At 34.4% G+C, this 20904-nt stretch overlaps 4 protein-coding genes across 9 annotated transcripts; 1 reads left to right on the forward strand and 3 right to left on the reverse strand.

The window, feature by feature from the left end:
• Positions 1 to 2371: 2371 nt before the first annotated feature.
• LOC106764196 (probable serine/threonine-protein kinase WNK11) lies at positions 2372 to 9130 on the reverse strand. Of its 3 annotated transcripts, none has more exons than XM_022781762.1 (3): positions 9024 to 9130; positions 3278 to 3795; positions 2372 to 3089 (listed from the first exon to the last, which is right to left on the reverse strand). In XM_022781762.1, the coding sequence occupies exons 2-3, from the start codon at positions 3779 to 3781 to the stop codon at positions 2700 to 2702; spliced, it is 894 nt and encodes a 297-aa protein (XP_022637483.1). In that variant the 5' UTR covers positions 3782 to 3795; positions 9024 to 9130; the 3' UTR covers positions 2372 to 2699. The 3 variants fall into 3 exon arrangements, with proteins under 3 accessions (XP_022637483.1, XP_014503924.1, XP_014503923.1); XM_014648438.2 differs by lacking the exon at positions 9024 to 9130 and adding an exon at positions 3984 to 5077; XM_014648437.2 differs by lacking the exon at positions 9024 to 9130 and adding an exon at positions 3984 to 5077 and having other exon boundaries at positions 3278 to 3800.
• Positions 5223 to 7166, reverse strand: LOC106764763 (protein DGCR14). The gene has a single exon (XM_014649142.2). It carries the CDS (start codon positions 6992 to 6994, stop codon positions 5495 to 5497), a length of 1500 nt encoding a protein of 499 aa, XP_014504628.1. The 5' UTR covers positions 6995 to 7166; the 3' UTR covers positions 5223 to 5494.
• LOC106764762 (WRKY transcription factor 1) lies at positions 9064 to 12841 on the forward strand. 2 transcript variants are annotated; one of them, XM_014649141.2, is made up of 5 exons: positions 9064 to 9199; positions 10089 to 10797; positions 10882 to 11047; positions 11128 to 11286; positions 11949 to 12841. In XM_014649141.2, the coding sequence occupies exons 2-5, from the start codon at positions 10197 to 10199 to the stop codon at positions 12541 to 12543; spliced, it is 1521 nt and encodes a 506-aa protein (XP_014504627.1). In that variant the 5' UTR covers positions 9064 to 9199; positions 10089 to 10196; the 3' UTR covers positions 12544 to 12841. The 2 variants fall into 2 exon arrangements, with proteins under 2 accessions (XP_014504627.1, XP_022637482.1); XM_022781761.1 differs by lacking the exon at positions 9064 to 9199 and adding an exon at positions 9242 to 9350.
• A 1266-nt stretch (positions 12842 to 14107) lies between these two features.
• Positions 14108 to 17424, reverse strand: LOC106765022 (scarecrow-like transcription factor PAT1). 3 transcript variants are annotated; one of them, XM_014649505.2, is made up of 2 exons: positions 17273 to 17424; positions 14108 to 16047 (listed from the first exon to the last, which is right to left on the reverse strand). In XM_014649505.2, the coding sequence occupies exon 2, from the start codon at positions 15886 to 15888 to the stop codon at positions 14257 to 14259; it is 1632 nt and encodes a 543-aa protein (XP_014504991.1). In that variant the 5' UTR covers positions 15889 to 16047; positions 17273 to 17424; the 3' UTR covers positions 14108 to 14256. The 3 variants fall into 3 exon arrangements, with proteins under 3 accessions (XP_014504991.1, XP_014504989.1, XP_014504990.1); XM_014649503.2 differs by having other exon boundaries at positions 14108 to 16051; XM_014649504.2 differs by having other exon boundaries at positions 14108 to 16051; positions 17262 to 17424.
• Positions 17425 to 20904: the final 3480 nt, after the last annotated feature.

The raw sequence follows: 20904 nt of genomic DNA on the forward strand, positions 1-20904 counted from the left end.
GTATTTTTGTTTTTTCTTAGAAATGAAGCAATCATTTACCAAAGTTATTCATACATATGCACAACTGGAATTTTTAATTAATATTCCACATCTCTCCTCTCTCTCATATATATACATACATATACATATATATATATATATATATATATATATATATATATATATATATATATAAATAGCTGTTATCTGTTTCTCCTCTGTTCTTGTAATTTGAAAGCTATGTTTAGGAATTTTCAAGTATTGTTCCTTTGCAACTCTTTTGCACGTGATTTTATTATATATATACATACATATATATATATATATATATATATATATATATATATATATATATATATATATAAATAGCTGTTATCTGTTTCTCCTCTGTTCTTGTAATTTGAAAGCTATGTTTAGGAATTTTCAAGTATTGTTCCTTTGCAACTCTTTTGCACGTGATTTTATTATATATATAGATCTTTTATATGTATGATGTGGGTGATAACTTTGTAATTTTTACACATATAGTTTTGCCTGTCATTTTTGCAGCTGGTAAATATCAAGATACTAATATGATGATACCAAGGCATGTCAATTTGTCGAGGCTACAAGGTTTGACCACGAACTATATGGGTCGGACATAAAACAAAATCATATGAAAATGTGTCCGTGGAACCAAAATACAAACAAAAGTTTCATGAGCAGGTCCATTAATAGATTTTCTTTAAAATAAAAAACTTATTTAAAATAAAAATTATAAAATATTTTTAAAAAATTATACACATGAAAAACATTTATTTTAAGTCTAGTATCATTTCAAATTACACCATCTCAAGTTAATTGAGATGGTTCTAGGTTAGCTCAGATGAAAGTTGGAACAAGATAGGCTAAATTTAATGTAGATTATATGAAAAGTTGGAACAAGATAGGTTAAATTGAATGTTGGTTATATGGAGTCCGTTTTCAACAAGTTAGATCAAGTTAGGACAAACTTAACTCATGTTGAATCAAGTTGAGTTGGACACATGTTGGTTAGATTCGTATTGATCAAGTCAAACCTTGTATGGGTTAAATCAAGTTCAACAGGGACCAAGTTTATTTGAGTTAGTTTTAGGTTAATATGAACAAGGATGAGTCTGACCAAGTCAAGTATATCAAGTCGAGATTAGGTTAAGTCTCATCAAACAAAGGTTGATTAAAAACATGTTGTGCTTAGTTGAGCCGAAACTACATTGATTAAGTTAATATGGATATATATCAAACTAAATGAAGTTAGACGAATCTCAAGTTATATTGGGTATGTTTATGTTAGATCAAGCCAAAATAAAACCACATTAACATTTCTCTTAACATAAGTGTGTATTTTTGTATGTCTATACTTCTGATACCTAAGAAATAACAAATCTATAAAATATATTAAATGTTAATCTTCTACGATTTTGTTAATTGAGTTGATATTTCTAATTTACTAATTCACTTTGACGTGTTAATTATTTTTATATATTATTTCAAAAATACAAATATATAATAATAGTATTATAATTTAAATTATTTATACTTACAAAATTAAGTTTCAATTATTAATTATAACAAAGATAATTTAATATATATATATATATATATATATATAATTATAATTCTATTAATTATTTTACTTAGATACATTAATCTTCTACAATTATTAATAATAAACTTAACTTTGTACATAATTAAAGACTTAACTTTTGCATAATTAAATAGGAAAATGATTATTAATATGCTTCTAACGAGCTAACCTCTAGTGGGATGGGCTAAGGTTGCATGCCCATCCCTCCTTTTCTCAATGGACCAACGATATATCAGAGATGGTTTTTTCTTACACCTCCAGAAAATTCTCTCCAACAATCCTATATAAAGATAATTACACTTTTGCCTTTTCTTGATTATATACAATCTGAAAGTCATTTTTTAAAAAAAAATATTTAAATTTTTGAATTCAGAAGTCAAAAATAATTTTCAAATTATATACCAATTGATTTGATTGAGTTTTAATTTAAAACAAAAAACTAATAATTTTGTGATTTAAATTAGATTAGATTTTTATTTTACAAGTTGTTGATTAAAATTTTCAACCTTCAAAAGTTATCATATAAAGAGACTTATTATAAATTATCAGAGTTATTATCACTTTCATCATTTTAATTTTCTTGTATATAAAAAAAAGACATAATCTTACCACTACAGCACAAATTACTATATATTTATAAGTATAAATATAATATACATAGCATACAATAAAATTGTTATGATTAACTATAAACATATAATATTATATTTGAACATAGCAAAAAAAGAGTTTGATTAAGATGAATTTTCAATTTTCAGTCTGAAATTCAAATCAAACAATCTATAGTTGAAGAAATAAGAGATTCGGCTTTCAATCCTGCTAGTGTGAGACAAAGCATATAAATTTGATAATTGTCTGCTTATGATCCAAATGAGCTTGACGTTCTAACGATTTCAGTGTTGAAGCAAATAAAACAGAATATGGCAGAAACAAATAAGGGAATCCACTGAAAAAGCTACAACTGGGTCGATTGGCACTTTCAGTCTGTACAATACAGATACAGTGAAACTGGAGCGGAAATGCATCATCTACTAACCAGCTATCAGTATGTAATACGAACATACTTTGATTGGAAGTGAAAAGTTGTTGAATTGGACAAAAGGGTCAAACAATATCAATTTAATGGCGTCGATTCTTCATCATTGTTGAGTTCATAAAAGAAAGGATCCTTAAGGAGATCTGTGGCTGAAGGTCTTGCTCTTGGCTGTGCTATGCATTTCTCAATGAATTCCTTCACCTCTGGCTCTGTGACTTTGCTAAAAGCCTGAGGCTTAATTCCCTTAGTGACCTTTTTGTAGATCTTCGCCACACTGTCACATTCGCTGTAGGGTATCTCCATTGTAACCATTTCAAGCAAACACATTCCGAAGGAGTATATGTCCACCATCTCAGTGTAATCTTCCTCATACAGCTCCGGTGCCATGTATTCAGGTGTTCCTAAAATTGAATGAGCAGCATGGTTCCTTCCCACTATTGCAGCCAATCCAAGATCACCAATTTTCACCTACAAAAAGCCAAGATGAAAAACCAAGGATCTTTTCACTTTTATTCTCACGTTGTAGTTTCAAAAGTTACTTTCTAGTAATCAATTTCGCACCAAGATGAACTGCATTTAAGTTTGGCATGACTGTGATTCATTTGTTGATATGATTTCAATAGCATGAGAACGAATAATAAGCAAAAGCAAGTAACCTGGCCAATGTTGCCGTTAACAAAGATGTTGCTGCAATTGAGATCCCTGTGAATGATGCATGGATCATGAGTATGAAGATATTCCAACCCCTCAAGGACCTGTTTGGACCACTTCTTGAAAGCCTTAATGGAGACATGGCGGTGCTTCTTGCGGTAATCCCTGAGGTTCCCGGAAGTGCAAATCTCAGTGATGAAATTGATGTTGTGGCGTTCCTCATCCTTCCACACACTGTAACAGACGATGATGTACTTGTTGCTGAGGGTTCTGAGCAACTCAACCTCAGAATGAAGGCGATTGATGAGAACAGGGTCTTCGCTGAAATTCCTGAGCCGAACCTGATTCCACGCCACCTCAATTCCTTCCTCTTGATCAAAAGCTCTGTAAACCTTCTTCACAGCACCACAACCGAGAAGATCGTTGTAACGCCCAAACCTTCCCGTCGGATCAACCTCCACGAACGCCTCCACTTCGCTGTCGCAACTGTTCGACTTCTCTGCAGGCATTTTCAATCTCTCTCCTACACTAAACCAAACAAATTGAAAGTGAATCATTACACCATTGCTTCAATAATTTTCAACAACCCTACTTCATTACATCAGCTACCTTACATATATTCTATATTTCTTGGATTGTACAATTTCTGTTACTGCAATGCATGGAAATTAAAGTAGAATAGTGATTTTAAGCGCAAATTGGAAAGGTTACCTTAACAGGTAGCGGTAGGAGAATTGAGAATGTGGAACCTCAAATTGAAACCCTGAATGGAAGTGTAGAGATTAAATAGCCGAGAATCGATAGTGGTGGAATTTGTTAGAAGTGGAAATTAATGGATGAGGTGGCAAATGTAGAGGTACACAAACACAATCCCCTTTCCATGACACAAAATCGTAATCAAGAGAATCACTGCATCGGGATTCTGAAGGTGTTTTCTTACATTCACGAGAAGAATGTGGAACACTGCACTCACAGCTAAAGTTTCAGACGAAGCCCGTGTTCAATTGCACCTACAAATTACCAACACTACTTCATTATCTCGCTCTTCCAATCTGTTTCCAAACATCATTACCTCACGATTCTTCCAAATTATCTGTTTTCAAATACCACTCACCGTCTGCAAAGTGTACAGTATCTACTGCTGTAAGCATCTTTTTTTTTTCACGAGTTATGAAAAAAAATGGGGTCAATTAGCTTAAAAGTTGAATCAACGTTGATCTGAAGTGTTTAGATCCATTGGATTTCTTGTTCTTTCTATAGAGCAAAGTTATAGTCTTGGAAGTTTCTTGAGGTTTGATTATACTTTTTGAAAGTCTACGCACCCTCAAAGTACAATAACCATCACATTTTTCGTTATACATTCATATAATCTGCTGGCAAAATACCGTTGGTTCATCCGTACAGTTTATTAAGGATCAATTGACAAAAATGCTCATCAATGTAATTTTTTGACAGAATTATCAACTTAGTGAGTGACGAACAAATTACTGAAAAGATGGATGAACAAGCAACTGACTTTATCAATGGTCATTTGATAAATGTAACACACCCAGGCCTCTCACAGTCAATGGCTTTCTTTGGTGCGATTGGTTGTTTTTATTTATTTAGGAAGTAAATCAAATTGAAGAACTGAAAAGAGATTTGTACATTGCACATTCATCATACACAAGCTCAAGTCTTGTACGATAATAACCATCATCTGATGATTACTCTAAAGGGTCATACCATAAAAATACTTATCAAACTGCCATTTACATCAGTTCATCAGTTTCATGTGAGATTTGGCTACATGACCGGCAACTGCACAGATGCATGGTGAAACCAGAAAAAAAAAAAAAAAAAAAAAAAAAAAAAAAAAAAAAAACTACTTTAAGAAAAGAAGAGACGTGAAGATGTTATTCAAAAAGAACGAAATCAATCAAATAAACAAAAAAGTCAATAGTAACTTCGTAGTTAATCTAATATATGCGATGCCTTCTGAAGAACTTTTACCCAGAAGATTTTTCACATAGAAAACTAGTAATCGAAGAGTAAGGCTACTTACTAAAAGAATAAACAATGAAGCTGAGGTTACAAAATTCAGTATGCAACGTCTAGATTATTCTCAGATTGTTCTTTCTCTCCAAATGTATACAAGAGTAAAATTTAAACACATTATCAAGGGGGAGGAGGGACATCTAGAGCACGGTCATTTCATCATAATTTTAAAATTTTACAACATATCACAATGGAGGATTGGAGTCTTCTCTAACAGATGGAGACATGGAAACCGTGCTCCCATCTCTACCAACCCTTGACACACTTCTACCAACAGTTCTAGGAGTAGACAAAGCAGGAGTAGAACCACGGTAACTTGCTCGAAGCGTTTCATCAACGGAAGACGAGGACTTGGCAAATGCATTCCTTACAAACTTCTGTGCAGCAGGAGACAGCATACGCATGCTTGGGCTAGCACTCCCGCCTCTAACCCGTGATGCCAATGGGGGCTTATGAAACATCTTTGACCTTTCCCTGAGCTTCCGTGCAGCCTCCCTGGAAAGAGCGTGTGCCTTAGCATCTCGCACCGGCGCAGAAGGAATCTTGTAATGAGGTCCATCAGCACTACCGCCAATATCAAGCGGTGTATCCTCCTGGTCCAACCTCAATGGAGTCCCCTCAATTTCTCCCCAAGTGATAAAGGGGGATTCATCTACACCAGGTGCAGGGGATGGTGTCTTAACATAGCTATAACCATTATCAGCTTTCTTCTCAGATTCCAAATAAAATGGATTCGGAGTCTTCCTCAAATCCTCTAAATCATACTTCTGTAACCTATCCCCATCTCTGAGAGACATAGGGGCCGGTGTAGCACCAGCAACAGGCGTATAAAGCACCTCCACAGTTCCATCATCTTTCGGCCTAGAATCCATCATTTTACCATGAAACCTAGTGTTCCCACGATTGATCTCTTTCGTGGCAGCTTTAATTCTAACAGCCATCTCCTCCTCAGTCAGGGGAACCTCACCCCGATCAGCGGGATGATACATCAACAAATTCTTGGCAGTGTAATTCCACCCTTCAAGGGTACTCGGAGGCTGATAAGAGGTTCCATATCCATCGGTAATTCTATCCCTCTTCACATCCTCAATTCCCTTCACATCCTCGTTCAAATACCCAAACTTCTCTTTCCTCTTCCTATTCACTTTCTCTAAAATCTTGGAAAAGCTATGATTGTCCTCACTGGTATACCTCCTAAGAAATTGATCGAGACCAAGCGAAGTATCAACTCCACCGTCATTATTCTCCCCCTCTTTAACCTCCGGGATTAAACCAGGCGTTTGTGGGGGCTTTCCGTCAAATTCATCCAAAGGTGTGAAATTTCTAACGAAGGTGGAACCGGGTGTGTGGGAGGCGGTTCTAGAAGTATCGTTGGGATTGGTTACCTTTGATGCGCCAGCGCGGCGCTCGAGGATCTTCAATTGAGCCTCGCGAATGACGACGGGGTCGCCGGTTTTAATGGCTTCGAGCCAGTCGAGGCGGTCGCGGAGCTTCGAGATGTCGGGGAAGTAATCGCGCTCGATGATCTTCTCCAACGCCTCCACGTAAGTGTCCTCGTCCAGAACCCTAGAGTTCTTCGCACTCGACGACGACAAGGATGTTGAATCATTAGGGTTTTGCACCGACACCTGCGAAGGAGAAGGCGACGACAAGTGGAGCGGCGAGTGTCCTGGGGATTGAAGCATTTTGCTGAGGGTAAAACAGCGATTGATTGAAGGAATTTGGGATTGCAAGTTCAAAAGTTGAAGCTTTTAGGGTTAGGATTTGACGGTATTGGGTAGAAGATGATTTTCTGGTTCAATACACAGACGAATCTATATAACTTATCAAATTTCCCAAACCGTGTTTTTCGATTATGAACACATCAATCAATCTTTATCTTTTCGATCTTCACAATAAAAATCTTACTTTTAATCTTTGTCATAAATAAATTTAAATTGATTTTGATATCCAAATTTATATTTATCATAATATAAATATATTATATCTTTTGTTATCTAAATTATTTGCCAACATGCAATTAATTTATTAAACTTTATGGTACAATAATAATAAAAAATCACTAACAAAATTATAATAAATATCAAAGTTAAATAGTATAAAGTACAACTAAATCTAGGTTGTGTAAGATTTTTGTACAATAAAAGTATAAATTGGCATATAAATTATCTTTAATTTCATTTTAAAAAACTGGCGAATGATTTCAGTAGATAAAAGATTTTGTTATGTTATTGGTAGATATTCTTAACATAAATAGAAGATATTTAAATATTACTAAAAGAAATTTGAATAAGATTTTGACAGTGAAATAGATTGTGGGATTATATAACGTTTTTCTCCTACTCCGAATACAATAAAAAAAATGTTATTAATTAATTAGAGTTTTAATATTTCCAATAACTCTTTTATTGTTGTTACCAGGATTAAAAAGGAGTAACTTCATAAATTTTATTTTTAAAATGAAATTAACATAATCACACATTATTATCTAACTTCTATAATTAATACGCGGGTAACTAATGAGGAAGGATACTTAATATAATTACGCCAATTTTATGAATAAAAATTAATTTATAATATGAAATGATTATTTAATTATTTACAAGAAAATATCAACTACAAAAGAAAAATGAAATATAATTAGATAAAAGATTACACAGGAATGACTTACAACAAAAAGAGTTAACAAAAACCATAAATAGTAGAATTTTTCTTCTTATACTCCCATAATTTCTAATTGCACTCTCATGAGTTTTAAATTCCATTTTCGAATAATCTTTCTGAAATTTATGAAACAATATTTCAGAACAAAATTTCTAGAACATCATTTTTAAAAGAAGTTTTCACGAACAACAAAATGGATTATGGAATGATTTTTTGAAAATAAAATATTCAGATCAAACTTTTTTAAATATATATTATATTTTTTAAAATGACCTTTTCAGAATATATGAAATTTATGAGTTGTATTCCAAAAAATAATCATTGAATTAAATTTTCAAAACAATTTCTTTTAGAACATAAATAATATTTTTTGAAACGAGTTTTTTTTTTTAAATGAACTCTTTTTCTTGAAGATTGTAATGGAGAATGTAGATCCAAGAAGTGTAAATAGTGACGTAATGTAGTGAGAAGGATATTTTAGTCTTTATTTATTTATTTTAAAATGCAATTAGTAGCAATGAAAAAAGAGAGCCTTAAAAGTGTTTTAGATTCTTACTATTTACACTTTTTTTCTCTAAATGCACCCTATTTTAATTCTTTCACATGACATAATTATTCTTATTTTTCCTTTCTTGTTTCACCTGTTTAGAAAGTTCTTTTATGAGATGTTAAAAATATAAGATATGTTCTGAAAAGTCCTTTTCCAAATGCTAAGAACATAAAATAGGTTATCAAAAGTACATTTTTCAATGTAAAAAGAGCTATGTATATAAGGAGGTAATTTTTGAAGCATTCTTACTATTTAACCTTCTTTTTTAAATGAAAGAAAAATGGGGGTGCAATTAATAAAAGAGGCCCAAATGGTGAATGTAGCCCAGAAGAGAGTGTTGTGGTGCGGTTTGGGAGAGAGAAGGAGAACAAGAACCGTTGGATTGAAGACTTGACAAATGAAATGAAAGCACAGAAAAGCATATTCTATGTGTGTGTATGTCAGCGTGTCACTTTAAAATTAATAACAGCAGAGAGAGAGAGAGAGTGGACTTTTGTTACCTTTTGCCTTGTTTTTTGGGTCAATTAAATAAGGATGTTACATTGGACTCACTCCCATTGCATTGCTTCCTTCCACCCAAACCCACAACGTTTTCTTCTGCTCTGCAACAAATAAACACTTGTTTACTCAACTCAACTCCTTCTTCTCCAATTTCGAGATTCCTCTTCTTTTCCGGGTAAGTCTTCTCTTCTCTTCCCACGTGCAATCTTTCTCTTTATAGTCCCCACAACCCAATTTCTTCCTTTTCTATTCACCCCTTTTTTAATCTCAAGCTACAAAAACCGATGTGGGACTTTTTTCTGGGTTAAGGGATGTTTCCAGAGAAGGTAGAATACCCTTTTTTTTTTTTGGGACTCCAGCAAATGGATTAATCCTCGCTCTGCTCTCTTTCCACTGATTTCCTTCTCTGGGTTAATTTCAGAAACGGAATAAATAATAAAGAATAACTTATCTCTAAATGTTTTGTTTGCAATTGGATTGTTTAACTGATAATTCAGTAGAGTATGGTATGATCTCGAAGTGGGTCCTGGAAATTAAATTTTTGCATGAGATTTGAGCTTCTGTGAATTGGAAATTAGTATGGCTTTAATTATGCGTGTGTGTTTGTATGTGCATCTATGATGTTAAGACTCCGATTTGGAATATTTAGATATAATATTTGGTTTGTCATGGGTGAATGAATGATTTCGCATGTTTAAAGTGAGTTTCATATTGCTGCTGCTTCTACTAATGAAAGTTGGGTTTTTTTAGCATCGGCTGTTTAGCAAGTAAAAGTAGAAAGAGGGAGTTTTTATTAGAAAAAGAAATTGTTAATCATTACCTGGGAAAAACAATAAGTGAGGGATTTTATTTTTTTTTTCTTTTCCAACGAAAACTTTCTGCATTTTTTGCCTTAGAACAGGGTTGACATTAGCATTACTGATAAAGAGTTCAACGAAGGAACCTCGGATGAAACAGCAAATTTCCCTACCCACTGTTCATGCTGTAGCTATTACTGATATTTCTGTCACATGGGACTTGAACCTAAGTTTGTACTTTTTCTTATAGCTTTTCTAATGTGTCAGGTCTGAACAGCCACAAGCGCACATTGCTTAGCCATCATTCAAGACATTCATGGAAGCAGTTAGTGAAACTAGACCTATTTCCTTCTGATTTATCAGAAACAGGTTCACATGGTTTCTTCAGAAAAAAGTGAAGATCAAAATACCCCTTATGATAAATTGCAGCATAGAGCGAGTCCTGATAGTGATGTTACATTGTCTCAAGGTCATGATACTAAAAATGATCTGTCCAAACCAGAGGGAGCCACAAGTATTCCTTCTGCTGTAGCTAAAAATGAAGAAGGGAAGGACTCCGATGCTACTGCTTGTGCCCTGGAATCAGATCAAGAAGGAAGCACATGCTCATTACCACCTGAGAAACATTTGCAGAGCCCTGATACTCTTTTGAATGAATTGCCTCCATTGCAATCCAGTCAGGAAAGTCCCTCAATAATACGTGAAAAGGTATCTAAAGATGGCTATAACTGGCGAAAATATGGTCAGAAACATGTCAAGGGGAATGAATTTATAAGGAGCTATTACAAGTGTACATATCCAAACTGCCAGGCAAAAAAGCAATTGCAGCAGTCTAATAATGGGAACATCACAGATTGTGTTTCTATCGGACAGCATAATCATCCTAGGCCCCAATTGAACTCCACAGTATCAGTTGAGTGTGTTTTGCCGGTTGTTGAACAAGCAGCACGCAAACCCTTGTTAGCCAATGTGAAAGGTGAGCAGTAAACATTCTTAGGACTTTAGTTTATATGCTTTCATAGAAAAGATCTTAATGCATTTTATGACATCATTCGTGAAGACAAAACATCCGTTGAGCAAGGATGCACGTCTCTACAGATCAAGCCTTTACAGTCCTTTCCGACTGCAAAAGTGTCCCCAGTTAATGAGTTGAAAGCTGCACATTTACAATTGTCTAAGGCAAAGAATCAGATTCATGACAACGAGGATCCTGAGTCAAAGCGACTGTACGTTGTTATCACTGTGTCTTAAAATGTGTTGATATACATGCATGACTAACCTTTAATGCCAAATTGGTATCATGCAGGAAGAAAGACAATAGTAATGTTGATGCCACTGGAATTACCATGTCAACTCGTGAACCTCGTGTTGTTGTTCAGACTTCAAGTGAGGTTGATTTGGTAAATGATGGGTATCGCTGGCGCAAATATGGGCAGAAGCTAGTTAAAGGGAATGCAAACCCAAGGTACATGTTAAATTTTCATTTCAAATTCAGTCGTATTTTCTGCTATTGTAAGGGTTAGAATGTGTCTTATATTGATCCACAGTATCTCATTTTGCCTTGGATGAGCTAGCCTGAAACCTTGTCGCCACCAATTAATTTCATTAGCTTCCAGTGTAATGCTCTCTTTGAGATATTCTTTGCCTGCTTGAAAGCAACAGGAAGTGGTTATAGTATTTTCTTCTATATTATTTCCAAAGTATGTTCCACATGCACTTTTTGTAGGATTTTAATTTCAAGTCCACAGAACTAGTAGTCTCAATATTATGGTTTTAAACATGATTTAGCAGTCCTAACCTGGTTTTGAAATGCAAGCAAGAATGTTTGAACATAGATGAACAATTTTCTAACAAGTATCGTGTTTCTTTAGCATAAAATGAAAGCAATGGAAATTGTATCAATGCAGCTCCTATTATGAATTAGTATATTGGGAATACCACTCTTTAAGTCTAACTGCATCCTCTTCTCCAGCTGGTTAAACTTGTCAAGTTACCTCTTCTCGTTCTGTTTACAAGGGTTTTAGATGTTTAAGTGCTCTCTCTATTCTTCTGTGCTCTGAGTTTTATACATGGACACATCATTCACATGTTTTAATTTAATGTGATTGGATTTTCTCTCTACTGCAGAAGTTACTATCGATGCTCAAATCCTGGATGCCCTGTCAAAAAGCATGTGGAAAGGGCCTCTCATGATTCAAAAATTGTAATAACTACCTATGAGGGACAACATGATCATGAACTCCCCCCTGGAAGGACTGTCACTCATAATGCAGCTACAAATACTCACACAACGACCATGAATGGCAAGGCAGGAACCAAATCTGAAGATACTGCTGTTAATAGAGGGGAACAAACTGGCTTGGGCTCAGCAAGCAAATTAACAGAGCAACTAAATGGAAAGTCAACTACTAAGTCAAAGGTCGGTGATATTGTGGAGTTTGGCGTGAGCAGTCTTTCTAATGAGGGTCCTAAAATTAAATTAAGTGAGCAACATCAAAAAGATAACTCAGGTACTAAAGACGATTCTGTCAGCAATGATGTTATATGCCATTCTAGTTCTGGAGTTCCGTGTAGATCCAATGAACAGCTGAAAGGTGAGGTAAAACCTTTATCAGAAGGAACTAAGGATTGCCTTAACAAGGTTGCCATTCAAGATACCCCCAGTACAGAAAGCGAATTTAATAAGCAACCAGCAGCTGATGCAGAACCGGTCCAAAGCTAAATTTGCAATATTTTTGAAGCTGCAGATGGTTACAGAAGAGTATAAATATTTGACTATGACATAGGCTTGACAGATATATTGTGGGATTATAATTCCTATCTCTACTCTAACCTTCACTTTACTCTTCTTCTAGCTCTCTCATTGTCTTTGGGCAGTTTGACTAAATATGCAAATTACAATTAATACTACATTGGATATCAAACTTGTATACCATTATTGTTAGAGTTAAATAAGATTTACATTTTCGTACACATGTATCTAAAATTCTAATATATTGTTGAGCATACTCAGTCATTCAGATGTAATTCTTGTTTTGTACCTACTAGTCCTTCAATCTCCTTTCTTGTTGCAAATTTAGAAGTGCATTGCAGAAATTTGGTAGTTGAATATAGCTATAGCTAAAGTTATTCCATACGCTAAAATGTGAGTGTTGGTGCAGTGGTTTAGGTTCATTCTTTAATGTCATGTTTAATGGCAACTGAATAGAACAGGATATTGGTTGGTATTTTATCATTTATCGAAAGGTGAAATAGACATTATTCTATGTTTTGGAGCTTAGAGACCGAATATATAAACAGTCAACCTCTCATACATTGTCTAAGTACACGAGAAGACCAATTGGTGTCAACTTTGGAGGCTGATAAAGAAGTTTATGGTTCCATTACGTTTAAGCTCATTCTTGAAGTCTAGGAGATAATGAGAAGGTTTCTTCTTAGACATCGGTTTATGATTTTTATTTTTTGACTTTCACCTCTCTTCCTACTACTGAATTGAAAATACAGAAAGAGTTTCATCTTACAAGCCAGAGAAAACCTTCCTGAAAAAATTGTCTATATTTATAATGTCACTTTACCCTTTCGAATTTATGCAATTCTCGTATTTGGCACTGATATTATTTTGTCAAGTCCACCTTTACAAGTTATGTTCGAGCAAGTCAGCTTGCAAGAAATTCGTTCTTCCTTCACAAAGCGACACTTGCAAATGTTGAGGTCCCCTAATGATGCAAGCCACATCCTCTTTTCAATGATATAATATTTTTCCTGTAAAATGAAAATTCTTTCTGTAGAAGGACACAAGAATTTTCCTTAATATTGGTCCACCAAAGCAACGATCACACCCGCATAACCCCTTCAATACGCATACCCTGGACCAATAAAAGGAGTGACTGTGCAAATTTAATCTTAGTCCCATTGCCTACCCTCTTCCTCACAGAATAAAGATAAATTTCATCAAATTTTAAACTCTGTCGTAGTTGTGTTTTTTCTTTCAGTAAATAACTAGTTATCTTAAATGAAGCCACCTGGGCTGTTTTATTAATTTAATCCTAACGCTTAAAGCAAAACATGTAATAATAAATTATATGGACAACAATGTTTGATAACAGGATAGCATAGCTTCAAAATGGCACTCTTATGATATATTCTACAAATTACTTTCCCCCCCACAAGTTTAAGTATATTATTTAACCATTGGGGTGCTCAGAATTCAGGGGCCAGAAAAGATTTTGAAATGACAGATTAATATTGCTTAAAGAGAAAATTTGTACCTACAATTTCTATGGAAATGCTTGAAACAAAGAAAATAGACTATTAGATTGGATTTAATGTCTACAACTTTCTCATTAACTTTTACAGTAATGGAACAGAAAATGAAGAGGCATAGGTTCTTCTTTGTACCCTGTCAAACTTGCAGGAGTCACATATTACCCATGTCTCATTTCCATGCGCAAGAAGCAACCAAATCTCTATTCATCCAACCCAGATAAAGAGCTCCATCTCTCTCTTCAAGTCTATATCTATTACTGTAGTTCTCAAGCAATTTCTTAATGGTACCATTCACCAGTGAACTCAAAGGGTAAGGAGTGAAACCGGCCATTGCAAATCTTGATCTCCACTTCCCAAGTACTTCATGCCGTTCCACCCTCTCAACCCCTTCACAAGCTATGATGTTAACCAAATCTCTTGCCAAACAATGCTGCTCGACATTGATTCTCTCTTTATGAACTCTAGGAAGAGTAACATCTATTGACTCAAACATTGCTGTGTAATAGTCCAGAGTTTCAAGGAAACGAGGAAAGAATGCAGCAGTGTTTGTGTTGGATTCCTGCTCAACAAGTGTCACCACCTTCGGCGATAGGCTCCTAACCAACCTCAACAACCTATCCCTGTGATTCTGTGTACTCACACTTTCATCTGGCATGTGATGTAGCATGAATGCAAAATTCACAGCCAGAGCTTCCCCCGGTCGAACTCCAAGGTTGTGTACTTGAACATCACAACCAGAGATAGCTGCAGCGTGAAATTCAAACGGCACCTTAAAATGCTCAGCAAGCTTTGATAACCTCCTTCCCACTATGTGCAGTCCACCACCACGGGCATAAGCTGATTGTGAGTCATCAATACCTGTAATCCGAATGTGGGGTGGCCCTCCAGGTCTAGCTGCAAAAGCCTGAATTAAAGTTATCCACTGGCTTCCTTGACCGATTTGGAAATCAATTATGTGCACCCTTTCTTCATCTTTCATAGCTTCTGCAATGGCTCCATTTGCAGACATGTACCCGAATTTGAAGTAGGGGCAAACCTCATACAGTATGTGCATGTAGGAGAGAAGCTCAGCACTCTCTGGTTCTTTGCATCTTAAAGCTTTGTATATCGAACTCCCAGAAGCAGCCAATCGTGCAACAAGTCCTTCCAGCATGTATGCTCCCAACCGTTGAATTGGATCGCCAGAAACTGACACCATCTGCCTTAGTTCATCCATCAGCCACTGTGCCATAAGCAAATCATTGTCCGCAATGGCTTTGGCACATGCAACAAGGATGTGCTTCAGGTTTTTGCTAGAAATTGCCACCATTGTTTGTCTCCAGCTGTCCATCTCAGGTGAAGCAAAGTTGTTTCCATTGCTTATGGCACTGTCATAACTATCAAGATTATCAGAGTCAGGGCCAAGCATTACACTTTCCAACTCTCTCAGTTTGTGCTTGAAGCTGCTTAAATCATCGGTTATGCAGGAGCCACTCAATGGAGAGCCGTAGGCATTCTCAGGGGAATGATACTGGTCAGGTGGATATGACTGAGAGTCATGCTGTGATATGGGGCTACCATTAGGTGAGAAACTAACAGTTGAAGGAGAGTTGTAAAGGGTGAAACTGCCAGCTACAGATGATGATTCCAATGTACAGTAAAGTTCAGAAGAACTTGGAGTTGAAAAGTGAGTTCCATGGCTTCCACCATGGTAATATAGCTGTTGATTAAGGTTCCCATACTGCGGCAAGCAGTAGGCTTCAATTTGTTGTAATGGTTGATAGTACATGCTTGAACTTCTATGTTGCTCTGATGCCTGCATTATAACTGCTGTAGTGGTTCAAGTGATCTCTTTCAGATTGTACCTTGAAGCAGAACAATGGACAATAGTGGCCTAGAGATAGCTGTTAATTGATCCTCATTGCAACATAACAGATATGGCCCTGAATTGTTCAGGTTCTCTTCTTATTAACATGATCTTCTGTCTGCGTGGAAAAATCCCAGCATCAGTTTTATCATATTCAGTTGCAGCTTGCAACTTACATACAATGAATAGAACAGAGAGAAATCTACAGCTCAAATATTCAGTTGATGGGAACGGAATTTAAGGACAACTTTCTCAGGTCCTACAGAAATTAGGAGTTTAGAGTCAGCGCACTGTTAACATTAGTCTACTTTTTTTTTTCTTCTTCTTCTTCTACCGTGTATTATCAACTTGACTCTCATACCAAGTCAAACAATCTGCTTATTTTCTTTCTATCACAAAAGAATGAAGAACAAACTGGGATCAAGCAGTGAGAATTTCCGAGAAACATCACAGTTGACCAATTCTAAAGATTACTGATTTTTCTCCGCCAGAAAGAAAGAAAAATACTTTTGAAATTTCCAGAATTAAAAAAAAAAAAAAAGAAAAGAGAAGGGCATGTTTATTCAGAAAGGGAAAGGGGATTATCCAAACATGAACATCAGATTTCGATAAAAATGTAAAAAATAAGACGCGAAAAATGTACATGGCCCCACATATGGTTGAATTAGTTTTCATTTGAATGAAGCTAGCCATTAAAAACAACTGCAGAATTTAAGGGACAATCCTCAGCCAAATCTAATGAAAATATAATGTTGTGAAGAAAATTTCCGATTCTGCTTGATTAATTCATTTCAGTGCTTTGAATTTGGCTGAGCTGAAAGGAGAAAGCTTTAAATTTCGGTCAGAACAGATGTACAAAACACAAAAAGCAGAAACAGCAACCACGAAGTACTTTCCTTTTGTTGTTTAATGAAGTTACACAGATATTCTTTGGCCAATATTCACCTATACAAGGCAAGGTTAATCAAGCTACCACTATACATAAATCATAATTTATGTCATAAGCACATAGGTTAACAACAAAATGCACATCAACTCATGATTAGAACTGGAAATTAAAGTTCACTTCTCACTGCATGATTTGGTTAAGAATCAATTAAAGATTAGAAAAAGGGAGATATACATTTCTGTAAAATCCATTCACATCCTGACAAAAAACAGAAATGCTAAAACACTGGAACTTCTTAAAGTTCAAGGGCAAGAAGTATGAGCTTAATATACTTTACTTCACAAACCCTTGTAAATAAGTGAAGATAAAACCAGAAGCAATTTTTCAAGGAAACTATGAAGCCAATGGCTTCAGTTTGAGAAGTTTTTGAACATTATACCATTTCCTTACCAAGATTTGAGAAAATTGCAGGGTTGGAAAAGCTCAGTAAACTAGAATCTCAGAGCATGGGGGAGTGTAGTAGAAGACAAGGCTATTCCAATGAAGAAAAAACTACTCAGAAAGCATTGGTTGGTGTTAATATGATGCTCGGTGACAACTCTTTTTATTGAAATGACAAGAGCACCCTTTGCTATCAGTTTGCTTGGTCAAATACAGCCATCAATGCCACCCTTACAATTATGTCTCACATCACACGTGGCCCTCTTTGAGTGAGTTAGCATTAGCTGCTTCACTTCAGTTTCCTTTTCAATCCATCTACTTACCCATTCATTTTTTCTAAGACCATTACTATCATTCTTTTCAAAGAAAAACCTTGTATTAAATGTAAAAGAAATAAATATACTGGTATTGTATGTATAATTTTTCTGTACCACACAACTGAGTTTCTTCCACGATGGTCATAATTGACTCTCATATAACTAGTAGTAGACTTTGTTTGAGAAGATTTATTAGGAAGAGATTATATAAATGTGATATAAGTTTAACGAATTAACACTACTTTTAACCTTAAACCTCTTTTAACCTAAAAACTTTAAGTTATTGTTATGATTATGTTATTATGTTATATAGTTTTACCAATTATCTTAAGAAAATGAATTTATATGTCTTCTGTTTAACATTGACACAGACTCCCACCTAATTACTTCCAGTAGTATTGTATGTATGTATACACCTGCACACATCCATACCAAAACCTTATCTGCTACATAATTTCTTGACTACACAACCTCCTATATGGTTTTCATTAATGGCCTACCAACTTTGATGCCGATTTGGTGAGTAAAAAATACATTCACATAAAGAAGCACAATTATATATATGCAAATATCAGTTGTTTTTGTCAGTAATTTTGTCATTGATCTCTATTCAAAACAACATCCAATATGCCATATTAAACTATTAACGTGGTGCTGCTCCTGATAATAGAATGTTAATCATTTAATGAAAACCACTAAATTTAAGTCCTTCTCGCTACTTAGACAAATGATTAACAAGATATTCATAAATTTCTCTGATTTCACACAGTGAAAATCATTGCTGAATAATAGGGTATTGAATCCTCTGAATAGTGTCATATAATAAGGATTATTATATAGATTAATGTTCAGTATTATACATAAACAATATATACAATAATGATGATGATGACTAGGTTTGCAAGTGCATCCATCCAGGGTGGTTTAGGTGGACAGATATCTCTTGCACGACATGTATGGGCAATGACATCATATAAATGGCATGCTCAACTCATCAATCAATTGTAAATTACTATTATTTTTAGGTATAAAAACTTGTATTGTTAGTGTTATTTGAGAGTTTCTGTTCATCATAGATGGAGGATACACCACTGGGGTCCCCAAACTGTTCATTGAAAAATAAGAATATGAACTGCTTAATATACAATTTTCTATGCCACTACATTAGCCCTTTGTGCTGAAAAAGATGCATCTGCTTGCATTATATAGAAATTACCTGAAAAATCCAATCTTTGATTTGGGAAATTTCAAGAGTGATTGTTTGGCTGAAACACTGTTTCAGTAAGTTGTTTGAAAATAAAAGAAAGATGACAGAGAAACAGTTTGACATGAAATTGGTGATCGTACCTCAAACTAAACACCATAAATTAAGATTTAAAAAGATATTTACCTTTATTTTAACATTAATTTGCTTAATATCACAGATTAAATTCCAAAGATAAATTTAACAAACAGTCTGCAAAAGGAATCCAGGGGACTACAGTAGCATAGTTGTTTGCAGGATACCAGCAAATCAAAAGCAATAAAATAAGAACTGGAAATCAATATAGAAATTCTGGAAGAGGATTCACACTGTGGGGAAAATATGTAAAGCAATATGGTATTTGATCTCAAGAAAAGCAAACATTATATCTTAATTGCTCTCTAATTTTCAAACACAGTCACATTTTGATCCCAGCAAAACTATCATTCTTGGTCATTTATGTAAAGGAAATTTAAATAAAATGGACCAACTTACTTTTGCACTATGTTTTGATAAAAGTTGGAAATATGTTTTGAACTTTAGAAGTACAATGATTTCTGACTTCTCCTATATGATATGCAAACATACTAAGAGGAACCAAAGAGCATAGAACCTATATAGAGTTATAGGAAAAAACAGTGTAACACAGTAACCAAACTTAGCAGCAGATTAAATGTTTCTAACACAGTAACAAACAGTGTAGAAATGATGAATTCAACTTCACTCAAGTGAAAAAGTATATAAAGTTGTTTACCTAATCTTGATTAGAATTGAAATACCATGTAATGATAAGGTATTTCTAGTTAAAACTGAGTAAATACACTCTTACTTTATCACTTTAGACACTTTTTCACTTTAGATGTATCAGTAAGCATAACCTGACTTACACAAAGTGCATGTCTGCAATTAAAAGCATGCTCATCCTTCAGCCTAATCTAGGTTGGGAAGTGACAAATCTGTTGTATTCATTAGTTCTCATTGCATTGGATCTTGTGTACATGTTAATTTGATTTTATTAGATTCACTTTTTATTTCAGGTGCTTCTAATATTTCTTAAAAAAAAAAAAAGTGTTTATAAATATGGATAATGATACTTACATAACATTTTTTTAATAACATTTGAACATCATCAACATGTCATTCTGTAATTGGTCCAAAATTACTTCATAATCAATAATAATAATTATAAATACCATCATAGACCAATCACATAATGACACTTAGACGATGTTCAAATATTGTAAAAAAAATGTTGTCTAAGTATCATTATCTATAAATATATAAGTGTTGAGTGAATAATGGTTAAGATTGAAAAACTTTGGAGAGAGAAAAGAGAAGCTTACATTAAAGGCAATGGAATCAATGATGTAAGAAGTAGTGCCTTACACTTCAGCTAACATGCACTTGATCCCTTTCTATCTAATTTAACGTTTTTAATTTATTTTTTTAAAACCCTTTTATTTATTTATAATATATTTATTTTGCTTGTTGCACTTATTCTCTCTCATAATCCATTGAACTTATCTAGAAAACATCTATTAGAATCTCTAAAGCTTTAAAATAATCACTACCTCTTATCCCAATCCAATTAGAAATTATAATGATGTTTTCCATGGAAAGTTACAACCTCAAATTATTTAAGAGTGCGCATTCTTGGACCATATCTTCCATAATTGCGTCTTCAACTAATTATAACAAAAAAAGGATTGGACGATAACTGCAACAAAGATAGATCAAGTGAATTTAAATAATACCTCATAATTGTTAATGTTTCGGATAGTAGGATTAAAAACAACTCCTTCACTCTTAATAATTAGTTTTTCTATGCAAAGTTCTCAATTGTTACTAGTCTCTTTTGCATAGTCTTCCAGAGGTGATGTATATCTGAAAGACATTCTAACACTTAAGTCAATTAATGAATTTGATTGATTATCATACTATAGTCTTAATTTCATAGTAAATGTCATCATTTATCTTCTTATTTTACTTATATATTTATATGTTTCGAGATGGATCTTCAATTAAGACTGACCTAATTATAATCCAAAAGTTCATAAACACGTTTTATCTTATTAAACATG

The sequence above is a fragment of the Vigna radiata genome, chromosome 6, assembly GCF_000741045.1.
Source record: "Vigna radiata var. radiata cultivar VC1973A chromosome 6, Vradiata_ver6, whole genome shotgun sequence".
NCBI classification, from domain to species: domain Eukaryota; kingdom Viridiplantae; phylum Streptophyta; class Magnoliopsida; order Fabales; family Fabaceae; genus Vigna; species Vigna radiata.

Bases quoted from the DNA above. Each gene is read 5' to 3' on its own strand.
- LOC106764196 (XM_022781762.1), bottom strand. From the start codon at position 3,781: ATGCCTGCAGAGAAGTCGAACAGTTGCGACAGCGAAGTGGAGGCGTTC. The intron at 3,090-3,277 runs GTTACTTGCTTT...GGCTTTTTGTAG, and splicing joins TTAACGGCAACATTGGCCAG to GTGAAAATTGGTGATCTTGG.
- LOC106764763 (XM_014649142.2), bottom strand. From the start codon at position 6,994: ATGCTTCAATCCCCAGGACACTCGCCGCTCCACTTGTCGTCGCCTTCT.
- LOC106764762 (XM_014649141.2), top strand. From the start codon at position 10,197: ATGGTTTCTTCAGAAAAAAGTGAAGATCAAAATACCCCTTATGATAAA. The intron at 11,048-11,127 runs GTACGTTGTTAT...GGTATCATGCAG, and splicing joins GATCCTGAGTCAAAGCGACT to GAAGAAAGACAATAGTAATG. The intron at 11,287-11,948 runs GTACATGTTAAA...TCTCTACTGCAG, and splicing joins AAAGGGAATGCAAACCCAAG to AAGTTACTATCGATGCTCAA.
- LOC106765022 (XM_014649505.2), bottom strand. From the start codon at position 15,888: ATGCAGGCATCAGAGCAACATAGAAGTTCAAGCATGTACTATCAACCA.